The sequence below is a fragment of the Podarcis liolepis genome (genome assembly GCF_965112155.1).
Source record: "Podarcis liolepis genome assembly, chromosome: 7".
Classification (NCBI taxonomy): Eukaryota; Metazoa; Chordata; class Lepidosauria; order Squamata; family Lacertidae; genus Podarcis; species Podarcis liolepis.
The window spans coordinates 73,385,141-73,409,072 of NC_139561.1; the positions used below are offsets into that span (position 1 = coordinate 73,385,141).

Below are 23,932 nucleotides of genomic sequence, written 5' to 3' on the forward strand. Positions count from 1 at the left end.
TACCTTTAGGCGCTAGGCAAAAACATCCCTCTTCCCCAGGCCTTTGGCTAATTAAACCATCTATGGCCTTTTACAATGGGAGTATTGTTTTTGCTTGTTACTGTGGTGTGTGTTTTTGTGTCTTCATATTGTAAACTGCTCAGGGATTCTTGGATGAAGGGCGGTATAGAATTTTCAAAAATAATAATAAATAATGATTGACTTGCCCTGTCTGTAGTAATCACAGCAGCCACATACGGAAAAAGCTTTGATTGCTGCTCCTCTGAGAAGTGCAAACTGGCCATTTTGCACAAAATTCCCAGTAGATGTACACAGGATCTGTTGTCTTTATGTCCATACATTTGAATAAGCTCTGTGATACAAATCTGAATGATGCCAAGTAACCCTGCAGGCGTATTTTTGAACACGTGTCTTGCTGCTCTGCCATTAACACTTTGTACACAGCCCTGCCCAGGTGTTTTGTCTATTGTACGCTAGCCTGGAATCTGATTGAATAAAGTGTGACTTAGAAATGTAAATAAATCCTCCCCCTTTGTTTTCAAAGAATTGTGTGGGCAGTGGTGGTGATGGGGAGGCACCCCAGAGTTGTGCAGCGGTGTTGGAAGAAAGGGGTTTAACCTTGGCTACATGGGTGATCTGCTGTAAGGAAAGGGCCGGGTGGTTTCTTCCTTGAACGTGACCCTCACTTGTGACTCCAGTTCCTTCTCTCTTGCCTGGCAGAAGGAGTTCCTGGGCTTCCATTCAGAGGATGACGCCTCTCAGAGCTCCTCGCTGCGTGCTGCTCTACGTTTTAAAAGAGGTAAGGGTGCCATTGCGGGTGCCTCTTGGTGGTTTTCTGGCTAATCTGACAGTGGTCTGGAACATCTGCACACACATTTAAGTCCCAGCAATAGCAACATGGAAAAACAACACATAAAAAAACCGATTAAGAAATTCTGTTGAACAGAAACAAGCATAGCCAGACTAAACTAATAATAATAATAGTAATAAAGCACAGCATTCTGTCAGAGGGCCAGACTACATGTTACATGTTAATAGCATGTTTACATAATGTGTGACTCTCTTACAAAAAAAAGCAGGCACAGGGAGTCTAGATGTGGTGTTTTTTGTTACAAGAAAGCTGTCCGAAGCAAGCAATTCATTATATTAATTAGTTGCCCTGCTTGTGTGTCTTGATCTTCAGCTCATGGAACACTGAGATCAACTTTATGTAGTGAAAATAGACAGCTACATCTACCAATGCCATAGTACAAGTGAGAAAATGAAACAGTTACAGTATAAAAGCAGCTTCCAAAATTTGAACTAAAACAACAGCAAAGGTAGCCTTTGGCTAATAAAGCCAATTATGGTCTTTTAAACTGGGTGGGTAATTTTTTTTTTGTTACTACAGTGGTGCCTCACAAGACGAAATTAATTCGTTCCGCAAGTTTTTTCTTCTTGCGATTTTTTCGTCTTGCGAAGCACGGTTTCCCATAGGAATGCATTGAAAATCAATCAATGCGTTCCTATGGAAACCGCCTTCAGACCAGGTCCGGGGACAGTCTGTCCCCCGACCTCTTCTGAAGGCGGGCGGGGGGCAAAAGTCTTTGCTCCCCCCCGCCTGCCTTCAAAAGCCGTCCGGGACAGCGGAGAAATGCAGCGCGTTTCTCCGCTCTCCCGGGAAGGCAGGCAGGGGGGAGCAAAGACTTTTGCCCCCGCCGGCCTTCAGAAGAGGTCCAGGACCTCTTCTGAAGGCTGGCGGGGGGCGAAAGTCTTTGCTCCCCCCCGCCTGCCTTCAAAAGCCGTCCGGGATAGCGGGAAGCGCTTCCCTGCTATCCCGGACTGCTTTTAAAATGCTGGCGGTGGGGAGCAAAGCCTTTCGGCCCCCGCCGGCCTTCCTGGACCTCTTCTGAAGGCCGGAGGGGAGGGGAGGCTTTGCTCCCCACCGCCAGCATTTAAAAGAGGTCCCCGGAGATTTCCCTATGGGCTTTCTTCTTGCGAAGCAAGCCCATAGGGAAATTCGTCTTGCGAAGCAACTCGCAAACGGAAAACCCTTTCGTCTTGCGGGTTTTCCGTCTTGCGAGGCATTCGTCTTGCGAGGTACCACTGTATGTTATGCATTTTTGTGTTTTGATGACGTACACAGCCACCCTGTGATCCTTGGATGAAGGGTGGCATAGAAATTTAATATGCAATGAGAAGCCCGGCTCTTTTACCATCTTTTTGTCATGCTGTTTGCCTTAGCTCAGTTGCATGCTATCAGATACGGAATTTCACCTTTGTTCCTAGCAAATTGTGTCTTCTTGCTTTCTGTTGTTACAAGGGCTGCCAACCGATGGAAGAACGTTTAACTGGTTCATCAGCTGACTTACAAAGAGCTGATTGAGATTTTTTAAAAATGTGTATTATCCCAGCTTCCCTATAGGTGCATTCTGGGGAATACTGAAGAGAATCTGAGAGAACTGTTAGCTTCATTTATTTAACAAAATGTATTGACCACTTGATTTTAAAAGAAAGAACTCTAAGCAATTTATATAAAATAGCATTTTCTTATTAATTGTTTATGTATATTGATCAATTCAACAAACTTTAAAAGCAAGTCAAAATGTGGATAAAATCAGCAGCTTAAGGACAAGTAGGCATAAAAAATAAAAATAAAAATTATGTATCTGGGTAGGCTTGCCTAAACAAAAAGGAGTTTTTAGTAGGCGCCATAAACAAGACAGTGACTGTCATATCAACGGGCAGGGAGCTCTGGAGCATAGGTGCTGAAAAGCTTTGACTCCTCAAAAGTGGGGAATACATGTTACTAATCACTGGTCGAAGAAAATGCCTTCTTCAGTGTCCTGCTATGTTTTCCTGCTAGTAAGGAATTATGGGTGCTGCCTGTCTCGGGGCACATGCTGTCAGTGGTGCCACATGTGCTCACCTGGAAGCAGTTGTTTGCTTACTGTAAGTGACCACTCCAAGTGTTTAACTGTTTCGACAAACCTGTCTGCAAGTTGAAGTATTGAGAATCCTTCTGCTCTCTGGAGGTGCGCTTCCCAGCATGTTATATCCAGGGCCTGGTGCTGTACACACTGCCCTTGTAGGTTGGAAACTCCAGAGGTATTTTGACAGCCAAGGTTTCCTTCTCTCCTTACAGGCGCAGGGCTGCCAGCACGTGGTCGGAAAAAAAGGGGGCTTGCTGAGGACACCCTTTCCAAGCGGCTGTCGAAGCAGAGAGCTGTGGAATCCCAGAGGGAGCGGATGGTGAAGGCTTTGGCTGAGCTGCTTCAGAGCAACAAGGGGTCTCCAGCAAGGACAAATCGGCTGTCGGCTTCCAGCCCCCAAGCTGGCGGCATGCTTCCTGAGCAGCCTGAAGCAGACCCAGAGCCTGGCGACCCCACTAAACCCTCCGTCTCCCCTGCCCTCCCGTCACAAATGGAGAAGGACCTCAACTCTGTCGTGTCGCCCAGGCCGCGAGGCCGGCCACGGGGCTCTTTCACAAAGAGGCTCGTTGCGAGACCCAAGCCTCCTTGTCAAAGCACCAAAGCTCCAGATTCCACCCTGGAACCCAGCAGCAGCAGCAGCCCTCGGTCACCCTCGCCGTGCCAAGCGGCCAGCCCCTCCCCTCCGCCCCAGGAGCCCCCGAAGAAGCCGCCACTCATCCTGAAGTTCTTCTCAAAGGCCAAGCGGCACAAGTCTGGCCAGCTGGTGGTGACCCACGTCCGGCTAAAAACTCCTGGGCACAGGAGGGGCCGCAAGAGGAAGTGGAGCGTTGTACCGAGGAAGGGAATCTCCCCACTTCCTTCCCGGTCTGTATCGGAGTCAGAGGCACCTTTGTCAGAGTCAGACGGGTCTGCCCCAGAGCCGGAACAGAAAGAGGAGTCTTCGACTCCAGAATCTCAGGCAGAAGTCCTTTTCCCAGAGCCAGAGCCAGAGCCCCAGCCAGAACTTGCTGCCCCAGAGCCAGAGCCAGAGCCACAACTGGAGGTGATTGCCCAAGAATCTGAGCAACTGTCAGAGGCTCCTGTCCTGGAGCTGGAGGCTTCTGAGCCAGAACCAGAAGCTCCAGCACCAGGAGGTGGCGTTCCTGCTTCACCCAGTGAGATAGCTGGCCAACAAGAGCACCAGCAGCCCTGCCCGCAGAGTGACGGGTCAGGAGTTGTTTCCGAGGAGGGGACTTCCAGCATTGCCCTTTCCACGCGGGCGCAGTGTTTGAAAAGGGGTCGCGGGCGTCCTCCCCTGACCGCTACGCAGCGGGCCCAGCGTTTGGCTTCTCAGCACCTGCCGGCCAAAGCCAGGGAGGAGGCTCTAGCAGCTGCACAGCAGTCTGGCGGGCCTGGCTTCGAAGAGGCGCCAGGTCACAAGGCCAACTTCCTGAAGAATATCCGCCAGTTCATCATGCCCGTGGTGAGCGCCCGCTCGTCGCGCCTCATCCGGACCCCCCGCCGCTTTATGGACGAGGTTCCACAGAAGGCAGCCAAGCCCGTGGAAAGCGCTGCAGCGGATGGGCCTTGTGCAGACAAGCAGGAGACTCCCATGCTGCCGTTGCTGGAGACTCCCCTTCAGCTGACTCCCCCAGCCCCTAGCTCCCCTGATAAAGATACCTCTCGGGCCCTGTCGCCCCCGCCTTCCCCCAGTGTGCCCCTCCTAACTTCCTCCATTCCCGCCCTACCTGAGAAGCGCCGTTCCATCCTTCGGGAGCCCACTTTCAGGTGGACCTCGCTGAGCCCCCCATCGCCCCCCAAGGATACGGGCAAGGCGCTCTTCCATCTTCCTTGCGAAGATTCGTCTCCTTTGCTCAGCACTCCAGCGCCAACCCCATCTCCCCCGGCCAAGCGGACCCCGCTGCTGCGAGCCCCCCAGTTCACACCCAGCGAGGCACACCTGAAGATCTACGAATCTCTGACAGTGTCTCCTGAGGAATCTGATCTAGTGCCTGCGTCCCCCGAGCTCAGGAGGGACCTCCCCGCACTCCAGCAAGAGGGTCTCCTGCTCCCTTACGAGCCAGTGGTGACCCGCAGTGGCAAGAAGCTGTTGGGAAGGACGAACCACCTTGCCCTGCCCCTCTTCCCAGAGGTTTCTAGGCCTCTTGGGGCTCAGGGCAAAGAGCTGATCACCATGGAGGATGTCAATTCTCCTGGCGTAGTTCACAAGGTGGCCATCCGGAGGATTCTGCCTCCGTCGGCCCAAGTGGAAGAGGAGGAGGAGGATGAGGAGGAGGTGGCAGCTGAGAGTTCAGAGAGTGAGGGAGAGCCAGCTAGCCTGCGCTCGGAGGCACTGAAGCCCCCTCCAGAGGAGCCCAAGCCCCTTATTACCCAGCTCTCAAGCATGGATAAGGTATACAGCTTGCTCACTCGTGCCAAGGTGCAGCTGTACAAGATCGATCAGCAGAAGCACTTCAAAATGACGCCGGTAAGAGAAGCCTCAGGGGTGGGAGTGGCAAGGCTTTGGCGCGATAGGCAAGGCTGTGCATTTGTAGAAGGAAAGGCCGGTGGTCTCTGGGGCCTCGGTTAATGATTTTGCTTCATCTGTTTTGTTTTTAAGCTCCATGCCCCCCCACTGTGGTACTGTGTACTGTTCATCAAGAGACGCTGTGGGTAAAGTTAACGTTAACCCTGTATAAGGGTCCACATAGGTCATTTTTTCCATTAAAACAGAGATGGGGTACTTAGAATCATAGAATTGGAAGGGACCCTGAGGATCCTCAAGTCCAACCCCCTGAAATGCAGGAATAGGCAGCTGTCCCTTACTGGGATTGAGCCTTCAACCTAAGAATTATCAGCACCATGCTCTAACCAACTGCGTTATTGAATTCCCATCAGCTGCATGCAGCATGGCCAGCGGTCACAACATTGGAAGGACCACAGGTTCTCCATCCCTGCATTAAAAGAAGTTGTGATAATTGGGCCAGCCAAATAAGGCTGTGACCTAATAATCTTTCTGGATGAGACCAAAGGGTCGTCCAGTCCAACAACCTGTTCTCACAATGGCCAAGCGGGACCTGAGAGCAACACCAGGTCCCACTTAGGCTTTCCAGGAACAGGTAGGTTCAGAGAGAAATACAGCCTCTGATCCTGGAGACAGGGCACAACCATTGTAGTTGGTAGCCATTGGTAGACCTGTCCTCCACCAAGTTGTCATCCAAACTGGTGGGCCATGACCAGTGTTAGAAACTGAGATATGAAAGCTAGGAAATAAGTGGCACCTTAAACCCAGGTTATGGGCGCAACAACGGAATATCTAGGTGCACTTTTTATAACAGGAATACAAAGCTGAAAATGAACTCCAGCTAAAATGTTATGTTCGTTTTTCACATGGCCTAGTCCTTCCCCTGCCCACCCCCCCTAATATTCTTAAGAGGGTCTCTTCTCCAGTCTTCAGAGAGTAGCTGGAAGTGGGGAGGCAGAAAAAGGTCTTCCTTTCCTTCCACTCTGCAGCTTTAATCTGAAATCTTAGGCCCAGTACTGCACCCAGAGCTCAGAAACTGCTTGCACTGATGAAATTCCCTGTCGCAAAATGCACCTAGAACAATGGGTGCTTCGAGCACTGGCTATGACTACATCTTGGGGCAGGAGATTCCATAGTTTAACTATGCTCTGTGTGAAGAAGCATGTCCTTTTTTCCTATCTGGATTCTTCCAACGTTCTGCATCCTTGAATGACGCTGGATTCCAGTATTATGAGGGAAGGAGAAAAACCTGCCTTTTCTAAACTAAAAGTCCCAAATATTGTAACCTTTCCTCATAGGTATAGTTGATACATCGCCCAGCACTGGTTTGAGGGCCAGAGTGTGATGGTGCCTTCACCTGGGGGTGTATTGTGGGTGAAACTGCCATCGCTCCTGAGTTACACTGCCACCAGCACCCGGAAGGAGAAACAAGCTGCATTGGCCAGGGGCCCACAAGACCCTGGGGTGAAACTGCTGACATTCCTGCTGAGGCGGCTTCACCCCAGTGCATCGTGGGGCCCCACCCAATTCAACTTGTTCCTCCCTCTGCTTTTCAACATCGCGATGTATCACGATATTGCGGTGTTAGACTGGTGATACATCGCAACATTGAAAAGCTTATATTACCCAGCCCTTCTCATAGGCGAGTTGCTCCAGCCTCAGGATCATTTTAATTTAACTTTTCCATGCCCTATGATATCCTTTTTGAGGTGTGGTAACTGGAACCATACGTAGTAATCCTGAGTGCAGGCACACTATATAGATTTGTATGATGGCATTATTACATTGGCAGTTTTATTTTCAATCCCTTTCCCTAACATGGAATTTGCCTTTTCCACACTGCTGCTTGTTGGGACTGCAATTGCATCGAGCTATTCCCCATGGCTCCAGTAATCCTTTTCCTGTTACTCACTGCTGGTTCAGAACCCCTTAACCATATATGTGATTTTTTTTTTTTACCCAAGTGTGTGCCACTTTGCCCTTGTTTCATCAAATCACATTTGCCATCTTAATGCCCATTTGCCTAGCTTGGGTGCATCCTTTGGGAGCTCCTCGCAGTCCCTCACCATGCTGCACGCTAGGATGTCATCAGAGAACTTGGCCACCTCATTGCTTATCCCTAAATGCAGGTGATTTATAAACAAGCAAAAATACTGATCCTTGGGGGAATCCGCTTCTTACATTCCTCTGTCGCGAGAACTTCCCTTTTATTTCTACTCTCTGCTCTGCCACCAAGCTTTGGCCCTTCCCCCAGACAAAAAAAGACATGCACAGCAGTTCTAAGAAAGACCAACACATGGCATGGCCACATCCAGGGCAATGTGCTAAAGTAATCAAAAGTCCTTTGCAAGGAAAATGGTGACCTGTTTAGATTATGCAGATTAAGCATAATCTGTTTTGCATAACTTCACGTTCGCTTGTCAGGGCTGGAAGCCAGGCAGGGTACTGAAGTCCAGCCCCTGGCCACGGCAAAATCTACATCTCTTTCCCACCATCAATTGATCATTTTATGTGTATGTCGCTTTCCCAAAGTTAAAACAGTGCTCGAGGCGGCTTGCAACATGAAAACATTTCATAACTACAAATATAACAGAAGTCATAAACAATTAATGGAACATCAAAAAGTACACATTGAACAATTTCCATGTAAATCATAAGATCTAAAATAAAGAAATGAAAAATTAATATCGATAACGGCAGCAAACCTCCCTTCCCCACGAAACCTGCTAAATAATACTCCAGCCAAAGAGTCTGTTCAACAGCCTCAGCTTTTGTAACTGGAGTCAGTCAAGGCTCCCAGAGCAGGTGGAAAAAGGCCTGTAAGGTAGGGAGCATGTCTTCCAAAACTCGCAGCTGAAATGGTCTCCACAAAACACATACACCTGAGATCTGATCAGTTGACCACACACCTTCAAGCCTCTGATTGTAATCTTAGGAATGTAGCACTAGCTTTTGAAAGTCTGAAAGCGGAGAGTTTCTGGATGCTGAATTCTGCATTGTAGATTATGTTCTGTGCTTGACTCTTACTTGGGAATACCTTTTCTACTTCAATCTGTGTCTAAAGAGTCTGGAGTTGTGTTTAAATAAGCTATAAACCTTATATTCTTTGAACAACCAGAATTTCTAGGTAAGTGAAATTCTCCATTTTGCATTCAGAAAGCACTCTTTGATTTTATTACATTAACATAAAGAGCAATTGTGCATAAATGCATGTGCTTCCATTTTGAAAGCTTTGTTTCTGGTTGTATAATTAATGTTTGGGGTCCCCCCCCCATAGCTTTTAATTTTTGTGTGTGTGTTGGGGAAGAAAAGCCAAGAACCCTGAAATAGACCAGTAATGCATTGCAGGGGGTTGGACTAGATGACCCTCAGGGGAAGAAGGAGGGAGAGAGAGAGGCTGAGGCTGAAGGTGGTGATTGAGATACAATAGCTATACTGAGAGTAGAAGTCACACAGCTCCCACTGAAGCACCTCTTGTTTTCACGAGTCCCACGCAAATGGCCTTCACTTTTAGGGAGCCAAGACTGTGGGTTTCCAGTGTCATCTTTGTTTTGCTTTTTAAAGAGAGTCTGAATTTTTAGTACCAGCCATTGGACTGTTCAGAGGGTGTGTCCAGTGCTTTGCAATGCAGTTGTGTCTCCATAAGTTAGCCAACATGGTGCCCTCCAGAAGTTGTGGACTATGTCTCCCAGCATCCCTGACCGTTGACCATGCTGGCTGGGGCTGATGGGAGTTGGAGTCTCAGCAATATCTGGACAGCACCATACATATAGGCATGTTCTGTGTTTGTGCAACTGGCATTACAGATCAGTTTCTACAAACACACTTGCAGGCTGAGAGCTGCCATTATGATGGGGAGCGGCCAGTGTTGCTTGGGACATTTGGTATACGCAAAAAGAGTCTCAAATGCTAACTAACCAACTAACTACCTTTCATCTGTGTGTCTCTTCTCTATAGGGGTGTCAAACAGTCAATACGGAGCTCTTTGAGACTCCAAAGGTTCCCGTTAAGCAGGAGGTGACTACTGAACTCAAAGTGGCAGAAGAGGACAGGAAAGAGGACAGGAAGCAGGTAACTATTTGCATGTATATACAGTGGTGTAGCTGAACTCCGGTTAGTGACAATGATTCTGGTTTCCAGAGCAATGGCTCCTATGTAGACACAGGCATCCTCTGTGCAGATTGCCTTTCTTGGCCTGGCCTGCCAGTGGCTTTTAGCAGTGCAGTCCTCTGTACTCCTGGCAAGCGCCGGGTGGTACAGGTTCACTGAGAACTGGGGGGTGGTTTTTCAGGGCCGGCCCTGCTGTTTACCATTCATGCCCATGGCCGATCCTAATTCTCTTCCCTTGCAGGGCCAAGAGTCCCCCGTGCAGGGCCCTCGGATCAAGCACGTGTGTCGGCATGCCTCAGTGGCCCTGGGGCAGTCTCGTGCCATGGTGCCAGAGGATGTGCCGCGTCTCAGTGCCCTGCCGCTGCGGGAGAGGGAGGAGATCGCTGCATCGCCCACAGTAGAGGGTGAGTGGTTGTGTGGGGATGCCCGCTTGAAGTTTTCTTTCCTTTACGCTCTGTGGCCTCTTTTTAAAGGGTGAGCATGATAACGTGAGGAGTGCCGAGCTGCAAGATCACAGGGCTAATAATGGGCGCACTAATATGTGGCATCTCCTTCTGTAGCTATGTGGCAAAGATGTTTATTGATCCTCGGTGGGATAATCAGGGAAGCAATAAGGAAGACTGGAAAACCAGTGTTAGCTCTGCACAGATCCTGAAGAGCACTGCTATCATGCCATATTCAGGGGACACTGGTTTTGGCTAGGACTGATGGTAGAGCTGGGCAATATATCACTATATCATCCAAAACCGGTTTGAATTCCGTATCGTTCTATCGCTTTCATAATTTTTCACCTGGCAATATATTGCAAATCATGATGTGTGTTAGGGTTGGGCAATATAGCATCCAAAACCAGTTCGAAGTCCGTATTGTGATACCAGTTTCATAATTTTTGACCTGGCAATATATCACAACTTACTATGTATATGTGTCTGTGCTATGCAAACACCACTATGTGGAAAAAAACCCGGGAAGCCAGCCATTGCTTCTACATAGCCCCATCCTTATTTCAGACATTGTGGTATATCAGTATATCACGTTGTTTAGCTGGTGATATACCGCAATGTTGAAAACCAGATACAGTTGTAGCTTGGATCCCGAACTCGGAACATTTTGGCTCCCAAATGCCACAAACCCGGAAGTGAGTGTTCTGGTTTGCGAACATTCTTTGGAAGCCAAACGTCTGGTGTGGCTTCCGCGGCTTCCAATTGGGTGTATGAAGCTCCTGCAGCCAATTGGAAGCCGTGCCTTGGTTGTCGAACGTTTTTGGAAGTTGAACAGACTTCCGGAATGGATTCCATTCGACAACCAAGGTACGACTGTATTGCCCAGTCCCAGTTGATGGAGGTGAGGGGCAGGGCCTCCTCCGACAGAAGCCCCATGGGTGGGGACTTCCGTGTGAACAGTTCCTCATTGCTCAAATTCGAACTTTCTTCAGGCCTCAGAGGTTGGTGCAAAGGCTCCTGGGATTGCTGGGTGCTGTTTCCGTGCCTTTTTTGCCCCTTCTGGGCTCTTCTAGGCTTGTTTTGTCATTTTAAAATTCACTTCCGCGCATTTGTGCAGTTAGGCATCAAGCAGAGGCACGTAAACGAGGAGTTGCCTGTACTTTCTTTGGGAGGAGCAATTCCATACTTAAGCCTTTAGTGTCAAAGTGAAAATGCAGGAGCCTTTACATGGGCTGAGTTCCCTTCTTGCCAATAGCACACAGTCTTACCTAATTAAAAGTCCAACTTTTTGGAAAGCTGTTTGCCAGTGGAACAGTCTCCTTTGGGAGATCGTGGACTCTCCTTCCTTGGAGGTTTCTAAGCAGAGGTTGGATGCCCACCTGTCATGGATGCTTTAGCTGAGTTGGGGTTGGACTAGATGACCCCAGAGGTCCCTGCCAACTCGACAATCCTATGATTCTCTGACCTAATAAGTGAATGAGATCCTTTTGTGGCCTGGTCCTTTTTACATTGTCTGCACCGAGCTTTTCTTGCGCCCATAGAAATATTTGGGTGACATACAGAGATGTTCTCTGGGGCCTCGAGATGGAGCTGCATTTCGGTCATCTTTTTGAACTTTCCTTTCCACAGAGACCTCCTCAGCCTCAGAGAGCGAAAGCGGCCACCAGAAGCAAGTGAAGGCAGATACGGCCGTCAAGGCCGCGCCACCCCCTGTGCGTCGCCACGTCTCCCACCATCACCACCACCACCACGGCAAGAAGAACAGAATGACGCGCTGTGGGAAGTGCAAAGGCTGCCTGAAGCTGCAGGACTGTGGGGAGTGCATCAACTGCCTAGACAAGCCGAAGTTTGGCGGGCCAAACACCAAGAAGCAGTGCTGCGTGTGAGTATGTCCTGGGGGGTTCCCAGTTCGTTGCTGAATTTTGCCCTCCGGCTTCTCTCTTCTGTGCTGCTTGGGAACTGGGAGCTATGGCCGAAGAGTTGTCTGCCCAGGCAAGAAAATAGGTGATGTCCAGTGGTTTTGTGGCTGAGGTTAGGTAGATGCTGGAGTTGTGCAGCTCCCATGCAGAGCTCAGTTTTGGCTGCAGAATCTTGCCTGCTAAATGCCTTGGCAGTCACTACCTGCAAAACAAGTTCCCGGGCCTTAAGGCGGGGAAGATAGGCCTGTAAGTGTGTAGACGTTTGCCCCATTTCGACAATGGAGATTTGCATACTACAGCAGCGTGTCTCTTGTTGGATTGGGGAGCACAGGTGCATATTTGCCCAACCACGTGCCAATTCCAGTGAAGTCTGGAAGTGGTTGGGTGGTTTGTTTATTTAGCATACTTACGTTCCACTTTATAGGAGTTGTAAAAGCAGCTTACACAGGATTCTTAAAATAAAATGGTGCCCAAATCGAGTGGAAGAACAGAAATAAAATGGTGGTGCCCATCCGGAATCAGGATTATTTGGGCAGTGTTTTCTGCCCTCATCCTTATTCTTCCCTTGCACTATATTTGGTAGTGGCTCCCATTCATTTCTCTTGAAATTCCATTAGGGAACGCAGTCCTCAGCCTGAAAAAGGTTCCTCACACCTCACCTGCTTTTCATGGTGAACTCAACAGCTTCACCTTCTTGCATGCAGGTAGTTCTGGCAAAGGTGAGCTGTTTGGTTTAATCTCAAATTGAGGGGTGGGGAACCTGGAGATGTGCCACATAGCCTTGGGAAGCTGCATCCCCCTCCCTTAGCTTCAGTCATCCTCAGAAGGGTGGACAGGTGTCAAGGAGGATGGGACTCCTGTGTTTTTAATAGCTATGCAGAAGAGGTTTCTGAGCCGAGGCAATTCTGTCATGCAAGAAGGTGAGAGGATGGCTATCTGTTATACGGGCAGTAGGCTCCCCCAGGAACCTATTTATAGAGCACGCGTCCTGATTTGCTTGTGGGGAGGTTATATGACAATGAGCAACCATCCTGATCTGCTTGTGGAGTGGTTCGTCCATCTTATTCCATGATACATTTTCCCATCACATTCCTAACTCCAAAAAGTCTGATTTTTTAAAATAAAAAAGTGAATTAGTTGCCCCTAGGGCTGCAGAGCACTTTGAATCCACTTGTAAATTGTGCACACCAATCCCTCCTACAAAATATTAGTAAATCTGGAGGCGCCTACTGTTTCCCATAGCTGCGGAGATTAGAAGCACGTTGTTTTAAAACAAGGACCTGAGTTACTGTCAGGGACGCGGGTGGCGCTGTGGGTAAAACCTCAGTGCCTAGGACTTGCTGATCGTATGGTCGGTGGTTTGAATCCCCGCGGCGGGGTGAGCTCCCGTCGTTCGGTCCCAGCTCCTGCCCACCTAGCAGTTCGAAAGCACCCCTAAGTGCAAGTAGATAAATAGGTACCGCTTTATAGCGGGAAGGTAAACGGTGTTTCCGTGTGCGGCACTGGTGCTGGCTCACCAGTGCAGCTTCATCATGCTGGCCACGTGACCCAGAAGTGTCTTCGGACGGCGCCGGCTCCCGGCCTCTTGAGTGAGATGAGCGCACAACCCTAGAGTCGGTCACGACTGGCCCGTACGGGCAGGGGTACCTTTACCTTTACACTGTGTGTTTGTACATGTTATTGCTTTGTTGTTTTGTTTTACTTGTTTGTATCCTGCATTTTATTCTGGGAACTGCCCTGAGATCTTATGATGAAGGGCGGTATAATAATAATAATAATAATAATAATAATAATAATAATAATAATAATAATAATAATAATAATAATAATAATACAACCCCAGTCCCATGGAAAGCTCTTCCAGCAGAGATTCAGCAGGCACCTTCTGTTTTAACCTTCAGGCATTAGCTTAAACTTCTCCTTGCTACTAGGCTTATGCAGACCATTAAGAATACATCTTCTGTAATTGATAGCTGTGTGCGTTGGGGGGGGGGGTTAATTTAAAAAACCACATGTATTTTATTATATATGCTGTAAACTGCTTTGATATTTTCGATGAAGTTGCAGCATACAAATCTTACAAATAAATGAATGCCACTGGCAAGAAAAGAGCCTTTCCTTTCTCAGGTGGGGCTTTCTTCCCCACTGAGGAGTATTTGGCCAGCTGTCCATCACTGCTGGTGTCTAGCTCCACAGTCTTCTATCTGCTTTGAGCAAGACCGCGTACTGTGGGCCCTGACCCTTTGCTGCCTTGGTGGGAGGGTGTGGGCCAGAGCTCCTTCGGCTCCTCCTGCGCTGGTGGACCAGATAAGAGTTTCTTTGCGGCTGATTTCTTTGCTCTGACCATGTCATGTCTGGCTAACTGGCAGGTATCGGAAGTGCGACAAGATCGAGGCGCGGCGGGTGGAGCGGCTCTCTAAGAAAGGTAACGATTGAGTGGCTGTACATGGGTGGACTGATCATGTGCTGCTGTGAGTTGGCTGTGTGATTATGTGTGGCCTCTTCCTTGGCGTCGTTACGATATGATACAATATCTTTATTGTCATTGTCCCATACAGAACAATGAAATTGAAAAATCTACGTAAGACATTCAAAAGCCCCCAAAAACTCTGAAACCCCGTTTTAAAATACAATATACTATAGAGACTCCTTATGCTGCGTTTAGAACCAGAATTGCATTTTCGTAGAACTGTTTCTCAGGCGGCTAGTCCTGGTCTTTATAACCCTATACCTTCTTCCAGAAGGCAGAAGCTGAAAGAGATCATTTCCGGGGTGCGTACTATCCTGCGTACTGCAATCTTCTGGTCCAAGGGCTCTGTGAACATATTTCTACCTGTGTGTAAACCTTTTGGGTCCAGTCCCACGTATACAGTGGAGTAGGGGTTGGGTGCAGGAGTTCTGTACTGGATACCCAGCCGTGAATTGCAATAAGCACTGGTTTCTACATCGTGATAGAATGGATGATGACATTCAGCACTTAAAAGACATATTCTTGTTCTAACAGGCTTTTGATGTTTAGTGGTCCGTCACTTATAAAGTTTTGTGTTAGTCTGGGGCTGCTGTTTTCATTGTCGTTATCTGTGCATTTTGAAACTGTGTGTTTTGATATATCTTTAACTGTTTTTATCGATATGACCAGCTATGTTTGTTTTATCTTCCTGTAAGCCGCTTTGGGCAAAACCTTTCTGTGGGAAAGTGGGTGGGTGTGTCCAAATGGACTTAATTCTTCTGCTACTACTTACTTATTGTCCTTCACATTGTGTATTGGTGGGTTATATTTTGCAAATTCACGTATTAAATTGTTACACGTTGTTAAACAAGCTCTGTTTTGTGGAGAAGTTGAAATTTGGTGTCTAAGCCTCTTTCAGAGACTGGGAAGAAAGGTTGAAGCTTGTGAATATTGGGTGGGGAGAGAGAGAAAAAGAACGGGGTGTTTAGTGCCAGTCTTGCGTTTAATGACTCTCCTGGTAGCTCCAGACTGCCAGAGAAGGGGCAGATCTCCCTGTCCCTCCACCATCAGGGCACTTGGCAGAAGGAAATATTTTTAGTAGCCTGCTAAGAGTCTAGTGGGCTGCATTTATTTCTGTGCTGGCTGCAGAGAGGAAGCTTTCCCCTCTTCTCCACAGCTAGCATACAACTAAAGGTTGGTAGTAAAAAGAAATCGTAGGCTAGTGACATCTGTAGGCTTCTTTACAAGTCCAATTCACAAGCCATGGTAACTGCGCCGAAGGGAAGAGTCCTCCCACAGACGTAAGATACTCTGCCTGCTTCCAGGGGATTTGGGGCATTCCCTTTAAAAAAATGTTTCCATGCATCATTGACCAGTATACTTTTAGAACTGTGAAGTCAGGAACACATCTTGTGTATACAGAAAATAAATAGAATGCTAATCAGAATGAACCCACTGGAATTTAATGGGCATGTCTAACTTAGGTCTGTTAATTTCAGCAGGTGTGCTCTGAGTAGAACTGACTTGAATGTAACCATCTGTGTACAGGATTTGTTCTAGCAGGTCCATCCTATATCCCATGGCTTCATTGCACTTGTGCAGAACTCAAGGTGCTCTGTTCAGGTGGCTCCAACCTCACTTGGTGCCAGTGGATACTTCTTCCATAGCGCTGTAGCTGCCTTTGATCTCTCTCCCTGGGACGTGCCCCATGCGGTTTGGAACAGAGGTAGCGTCCTTGTTTCGACCTTCAGCCTATAGGAGGTTCCAAAGCATCCTTCAATAAGCCTCTAGCGCTGCTTGTTCAGGAGTACAGTGGTACCTCGGGTTAAGTACTTAATTCGTTCCGGAGGTCCGTTCTTAACCTGAAACTGTTCTTAACCTGAAGCACCACTTTAGCTAATGGGGCCTCCTGCTGCTGCTGCGCCGCCGGAGCACGATTTCTGTTCTCATCCTGGAGCAAAGTTCTTAACCTGAAGCACTATTTCTGGGTTAGCAGAGTCTGTAACCTGAAGCGTATGTAACCTGAAGCGTTTGTAACCCGAGGTACCACTGTATCAGAGTTGTGTGTATGTGTGAGTGAGTGAAAGAAAGAAAGAAAGAAAGAGAGTGCTCATGTGGTCACAGTGATATATTGAGGCTCCTTTTGCAGCTTAGCTGCCTTCTGTGCCCTGTGGAAACCTGTGCAGATGGCATCCAAGCATGGTAGCAACCAGGCTCTTGATGATTTGCTCCTTAGCCAGTCTGATTGTTCATTTTAGGGGCTGGCTTTTCATTTGGCTGATTTAGATTTGCAGCCTGTCCAGTCCCAAGAGCTCAGGGCATATGAGAGAGAGAGAGAGAGGGAGAGGGAGAGGGAGAGGGAGAGAGAGAGACCTGCATTCTTTGCTCCATTTTTAAAAATAGGATACAGTGGTACCTCGAGTTAAGTACTTAATTCGTTCTGGAGGTCTGTTCTTAACCTGAAACTGTTCTTAACCTGAAGCACCACTTTAGCTAATGGGGTCTCCTGCTGCCACCGCACGATTTCTGTTCTCATCCTGAAGCAAAGTTCTTAGCCCGAGGTACTATTTCTGGGTTAGCGGAGTCTGTAACCTGAAGCGTCTGTAACCCGAGGTACCACTGTACAACACTTCCATAACAGTGGCTCTTTCCGCAAATTCATATTTGAGTTCCCGTTTGGAATCTGCCTTCACCTTGCAATGAAGGAGGGGACCCTGGGATGGGTTGCCTCTTCCATTCACACCACCGGGAAGGAATATGTAAACTGAGACACAGTGCCCTCCTAGTGGGATGGGCAACCCACTCCCTTGGCTCCTCTCCTGCTGAGCTCCACCGCAGGACTGGGGCATGTCCCATTGTGAGAGATCGAAAGCTCTGCAGGCTGGTAACCTCTTTTCTTTTTTCCTGATCATTCCTGTGGGTATTGTCAGATCTTTTTTTTTTTTTAAACCCTCTCTACTACTGAGATAGGGGTCTCCTTGCAAAGTAAGGCACCTCTAATCATATTGAACATAGGAAGCAGCCTTATACAAGGGCAAATGTACTTGTTTACGATGGCTTTCTCCAACCTGGTGCTCTCTAGATATTGCTGGTCTACAGCATCCCTGACCATTGGTCATCCCTAGTGGGACTGGTAGGAGTTGTGGCCCAAAGGATCTGAAGGGCACCACGTGGTCTACTCCAGGGTCTCAGGAATAGGTCTTTCTGATCCCTCTAACTGGTGACACCAAGGGTAGACCCAGTGACTTTCTGTGAAGTAGGTGATCTACTTCTAAGCTATCCTCCTCCATTGAGTAGTCAACAGCTTAACTTACTCATGACTTTGGTTGTATGCACACTGTAACTGTAAAGCACATTCTTTCCCTCAAAGGATTCTGGGCACTGCAGTTTACCCCTCACTGAGTTGCAATTCCCAGCAGCCCTTAATAAACTACAGTGCCCAGAATTCTTTGAGAGGAATGTGCTTTAAAGGTTAGTGTGTGTGCTGCCCCCAAGTCTCAATTGACTCCTGTGTGTATTGTCTGCAGGTGTCATTCCACTGAAATTGAGTGGGGGCTGTTTTTCCTAGATCAGGGGTGGGGAATCTCAGTCCCACGAGCCAAAAGTGGCCATTCCTCCTGACCCACAAGTTTCTCCCACTACCTCTGCTGGCTCCAGCCTTTACTGGCTCTGCTCCAAGCCCTGCTTGAGTGCTTTTACCTGGCTGGAACTGATATTTTATTTATTTATTTATTTATTTATTTATTTATTGCATTTATATCCCGCCTTTCCTCCAAGAAGCCTCAAGGTGCATGGTTCTCCCCATCCTCATTAAATCCCCACAACAACCCTGAGAGGTGAGGCAGCCCAAGGTCACCCAGCGATCTTTATGACTGGGTAGGGAATTGAACTCTGGTTCTCCCAGGTCCTAGTCCAACACTTTGACCACAACACCACACTGGCCATCTTTTCCACAGTGAGCTGTGTGCCCAAAGTGGCTTACAGCAAACATTCAGAATGCAAAGCATAAAGGGAAGTCACCAGTAAATCCAAACAGGACAAAAACCGACAATTTTAGCAAACAGAATAAATTCAATATGACAGAAGGAATTATCTGGACTTAAATGTATAAGTTCAGAGCAGAAAGACAGTAAAGTTGTAGGGGCTGATCTTGCTTCACTCCACAGAGTCATCATCATCATCATCATCATCATCATCATCATATTTTTATTTATATCCCGCCCTCCCCAGCCAAAGCTGGGCTCAGAGTGGCTAACAACAGTAAAAATAGCACAATTTACATAAAAGCACAGTCAATTAATTGAAATACATTCTAAAATCAATGCAGAATCAAATTAAAGGCAACCATTGGGCTAGAGTTCTATGAGGATTACAGAAGGAGGAGGTTAGACTGTGCCTTGGTCAAAGACCTGGTGGAACGGCTCTGTTTTTCAGGCCTTGCGGAAAGATGTCAAGTCCTGCAGGCCCTAGTCTCTTGTGTCTCTTGTGACAGAGCGTTCCACCAGATCGAGGCCATGGCCGAAAAAGCCCTGACTCTGGTTAAGGCTTGAATGCGTTCAGAGAGGGAGGGAGGGGTCTTCTTCCAGGCTAGATGACTTGCAGCTGGATCCTGGAAGTCAGATGGACTTCCAGGGAGTGGCTTCCTGTGATGAAAAGGAAATGTTGGGGAGGGCAGTGATGGTGGAAGTTCCACTGCTGGTCTTACTGCATTCCAAAAAGCCCCAGCAGCCCGTCTTAAATGAGGAGAGGGTCTTCTCACCAGGCTAGATTGTTTACAGCTATCTCCCTCATCTCTCCTCCAGAGGAGGCTGGCAGCAGCAGATGGGAAATGCTGGGGAGGGCAGTGATGTTGAGTCCTCTTCCCCTGGAAGTTGCAGGTGCTGGTCTTGGAATGTGTCCTTGAACTGTGATTATTATTATTATTTCATTTCATCATCCGGTCGCCTTTTAGAGTAAAAAGTCTTAGAAGCAACTTGGCAGAAATAAAATGCAGCAGCCTCCCCATTCACAGCATGAGGACGTGCAAGTTTATGTGCCTTTTCTCTTCGTCGTGTCCTCATTCTGCATGCTTTTGAGTTCCTGGCTCTCATAAAATGTAGTAATTTCTAATGTGGCTATTGTAATAAAGTGATTTTGCCCCCCCCCCCCGCAGGGGATGGGCACCAGTACAGCTCCTTGCCAACAGCGCAAGGGACCCCAAGAGAAAGAGAAGGACAATATCACATCCCCTGACCTTTTGTTTTCTCAAATGAGGAATTTGAGAGGCAGAGTGGAGAGGGGGGACAACTTTGCAACCTTGGGGCTGCTATGCTGCTCTGTTCTATCAATGTGGGGGCATTGGAACCTGACCTGCAGTGACTCTTAGCCTTCGCTTGTGAGGAAAACCACAGCTATCAAATCTCCAAAAGGGGGCGGACCTTCCTTCTTCCACCATGTCTAGCCACAAGCTCTTCCTGACCCTTCTTGTACTCTGTCTCAGGGCAGATTTCTGTGGGACCCTCTGCCAATGTGGAACTTTTTAACTCTCTGAAAATGACTATTAAAATGCTGTTCTCCTTTATCTAGCGTTTGTATACTGCTTTCCAAGTGCTTTGCATCCGTTACCTTGTGATCGTTCTTTAACAACAACTGTGTGAGGTAGGGTAGCATGATCAGCCCCATATTGCAGATGGCAGGAGGGGCCTAAGGCCATGTAGTGAGGCAAGAGGAGTATTTGAACCAAGGGTGTAGTGATTTTGAGCCCAAAGTAGGGTATCTACATAGAACTGTACAGTTGAGAGGGATCCCCAAGGGTCAACTAGCCCAATGCAGTGCAGTCATACCTTGGAAGTGGAACAGAATTCGTTCTGGAAGTCCGTTCGACTTCCAAAACGTTCGACTTCCAAAGCCCGGCTTCTGATTGGCTGCAGGAAGGTCCTGCAGCCAATCAGAAGCTGCGGAAGCCCCGTCGGACGTTCGGCTTCTAAAAGAACGTTTGCAAACCGGAACACTCACTTCTGGTTTTCGATTGTTCGGGAGCCGGAACGTTCAACTCCCAAGGCATTTGGGAGCTGAGTTACAACTGTAATCTCAACTAAAGTGTTATGCCAAATATGTAAAGCATCCATAACAGATAACCACCCAACCAGAGGGAGGGGGTTCCGAGGGAGTCCGTTCCATGATAAAGGCTTTGTTTGAATGGCTTTCTTTTTGTGTATATACAAAGGAAGGAAGCACACCAAGCTGTGATGTCAACTGCTCCTTTAGCAGCAATCCCCCTCCCTAACCCCAATTCCTATTCCCTACTATAACTAAGCCTTCTCTAAGATAATTTCTTAATTCAGATGATCACATTTTCTCCCCTTCCTTCTCTTGCCTCTGTTTCCCACCCTGTTTCTGAATAATAGAGTGTAAGCTTCTCAGGGCAGGGACCTGTCCTCTTAAAAGGCTGCATGAACACCATATACTTAAAGCACGTTATGTCTCCCCCCCCCCAAAAAAAAAGAATCCTGGAAACTGTAATTCACCCCTTTCAATGCCCAGCACCCTTAACAAACTGCAGTCCCTTAGATTCCTTTTCTTTTGAGGAGTTGTGCTTTAAATGTATGGAGTAAACACAGCCATGAAATGAGATGGCTGTAAGGAGAGCAATCCCATCATTCAAACAGGTTGAGAACCATTGTGCTATAATGTAGAGGGTAATCTGCCCCCTTCCTCCTTCTCCCTCTTCTACTTTTTGCTGGGGGCAATGGAGTCTGCTAGGTTTTGAAAGTGCGTAGAGGAAGCACAGACAGACTGGGTGGAATTTGCTGGTCAAGGACAAAGATAGGTGGAGCCCTGCAAACCACAACAGATAGTTCCGGGACAATGGATTTGAGGATTGGGGGAATGTGATCTCTTCCCTGCTTGGGGATGGGGAGGGGGAAGAGGGCTTGCCTCAGGAAGAGGTGGGGCCTGGTTTTCCCAGGGAAGCCATTCCAGGTTGAACCAAGCACGAGCCCTGCCTGGTGTATGTGTGGGACATGGCATTTCTTGCCTGCAGACTGAAGAAGCACTGATTATGTGAGCAGATGATCTTGGGAAGAAGGCTGCGATTTGGGGGGTGGGGGTGGGGGGTCAGGGAGGGAGGGAAAAGCAAGGAGGTGGGCCGGGTTTTATTGGATCAGCTCTGGGCAGAAAGATGGCTGTAGCAGCTGAAGCCAAGACTCCTGACCTCTCTATACTCAGTGGGGGGGGGGGGAGGGAAGGCAGCTATAAATTTCCCCCTCAACATTGAAGCCTTGCAAGGGGGATTCCCCCTTTCCCTGACCTGTGTCTGTTCCTTCCCTGCCCCATCACTGCATCTAATATGGCAGGGGTCTTTACTAACCCCCCCACCCCCAAGAAAAAGGGTTGATCTCTGGAGTTTGTAATTAATTTCACATGCAATGTAAGGGAAGGGGTGCAATGCAGAAAAAGAAGGGATTTGGGGGTGATGACTTAATATAGCAAAGACAACCAGAAAGAGTTTTGTAAGACTAAGAAGACAGATTCCCTGCAGCTGAAGTTTCATGACTGTCTGCTTTGAGTACTGTGGTCTTTCAGGCTGTTAGATTTTAAGATGCAATTTTAATTTAAAAAAAAAAAATGGTTGCTGCTACCAACCTGGGCTGCAATCCCCTCGTGCATTTAAATGGGTGTAAGCTCAGAACTTACTTCTGAGTAGGCGTGAAGAGTCTTGTGCTGCATCACAGCTCCCCTTTTGGAGTTTGTAGGGAGGTTTTGCTGGGAACACTCAAGCTGCCTTGAAATCCTTGTGATGGGAACAATGGCCCAGACCCAGTCCTGGCCAGGTGAATGCTTAACTAGCCTTTGTATTGGAAATGAGGTAGTTGAAGAGTCTGCCAGATTCTCCCTGGGGGAAAAGAATCAGTTTTGCCTGCCTATTGAGAAAGGTACGGTGGAGCCACAGCAAAATCATTATATCAGGAGGGACAGAGAGATACTCTCAGAACCAGATTGTTGGGAGGGAGGGGAGAAATAAATGAGCAGTTGAAGAAGAGGGAAAGATAAGACTTCTGTAAGGTAAGTGAGCTTATTAAAAAGGTTTTGCTACAAGTGAAATCCTGGATGGTATTGCTGTTTTGCACCCCAAGCAGTGTTCGAAACTCCCATTGTTCTAGGAGCATTTTGCGACAGGGAATTTCTTCAGCATGAGCAGTTTCTGAGCTCTGGGCGCAGTACTGCGCCTAAGATTTCAGATTAAAGCTGCAGAGTGGAAGGAAAGGAAGACCTTTTTCTGCCTCCCCACTTCCAACTACTCTCTGAAGACTGGAGAAGAGACCCTCTTAAGAATATTAGGGGGAGTGGGCAGAGGAAGGACTAGGCCATGTGAAAAATGAAGATAACATTTTAGCTGCAGTTCATTCATTTTCAGCACTGTATTCTTGTTATAAAAAAAGCACACCTAGACATTCTGCTGTTGCGCCCATAACCTACATTTAAGGTGCTATTTAGCCCCTATCTTTCATATCTCAGTTTCTAACACTAACCCCCAGGGAGCTCAGCAAATTAAGAGCTGTTACGAGGTGTGTTATTTCTTTTGTTAAATTTGTATCCTGCCTTTCCTCCAGGGAGCTCAAAGTTATTATTATTGCTATTAATATTAATAATTACCCACCATTCACCCTAAGGTCCTAGAACGGGTAGCAACCATTTAAAATACAGCTTGAAACAAATTGCAGTCACAATAATTGAGTGGATCTTGAAAATATTTATCCAAGTGCCAAAGGCTAGGGTAAAGGGTATACGTGGTTGTTCCTCACAACAGCCTGGCGAGGTTGAGAGATGGTGACTAGCCCAAGGTCATGTAAGGAGCCTCATGACGGAGTGCAGACTTGAACTTCCTAATCCAGCATTCTAACTCCCTACACCACACTACACCAGCCTTGCCCTGCTCTGATGTGCACAATACTAGTGGTTATCCCTCCCACATCCCTTGCAATGATGGCAACCTTCTTTAGAGTGTGTCAGGGTGGAAGTGAATGGGAGAATCTGGTCCTCCCAGACAGCACCCGCCTCGTGAGACTGCTCACTCCATGCCTTTGTCTCCAGGCCGTACGGTAGTGAAGCCCATCGTCCCCTGGGATTCGGAGGATTCTCAAGAGGAGTTCCCAGCCCCCTGGGAAGTCATGCTGGGGGCCACGGAGACAGCGGAGCAAGACTCCCTGCTGCAGCGCAAGTCAGCCCGGCGCTGCGTCAAGCAGAGGCCTTCCTATGACATCTTTGAATCCTCTGACTCGGAAAAAGAGACGGTGTCCGGCTCGGCCACGCATCGCCGGAAATCCTCCCGGGACTCAGGTGAGAGAGGGGGAGAATTCAAGGCTGCTTTGCATTAATCCTGCGTGTAGATAGCCCCGTGCACCAATCCTACAAAGGAATAATGTTGCTGCATGCTCATTGCAACTTCCCATGACATTTGTGTGGCGGGGTCAGTGTGCCTTGGGGGTTTGCATGCTGGACTTGCACCACATCCAGTTAACTTTTCTGGATGATTTTAGCTGTGTGTGAAGCAGCCTTTGTTGTTCTGTAACTCTGTGGCTGTGTGAGCCACCCTACCCCATTTAATAGGCTTAGCT

At 48.0% G+C, this 23,932-nt stretch overlaps 1 protein-coding gene across 1 annotated transcript in view; it reads left to right on the forward strand.

Moving 5' to 3' along the window:
• The window catches only part of KMT2B (lysine methyltransferase 2B), a 63,132-nt gene that overhangs the window by 11,766 nt on the left and 27,434 nt on the right, over positions 1–23,932 (forward strand). The window contains 9 exon segments of the mRNA XM_083512275.1: positions 721–799; positions 3,125–4,896; positions 4,899–4,963; positions 4,965–5,379; positions 9,373–9,486; positions 9,767–9,929; positions 11,598–11,850; positions 14,257–14,312; positions 23,409–23,654. Coding sequence (XP_083368401.1) covers positions 721–799; positions 3,125–4,896; positions 4,899–4,963; positions 4,965–5,379; positions 9,373–9,486; positions 9,767–9,929; positions 11,598–11,850; positions 14,257–14,312; positions 23,409–23,654 — 3,163 coding nt within the window.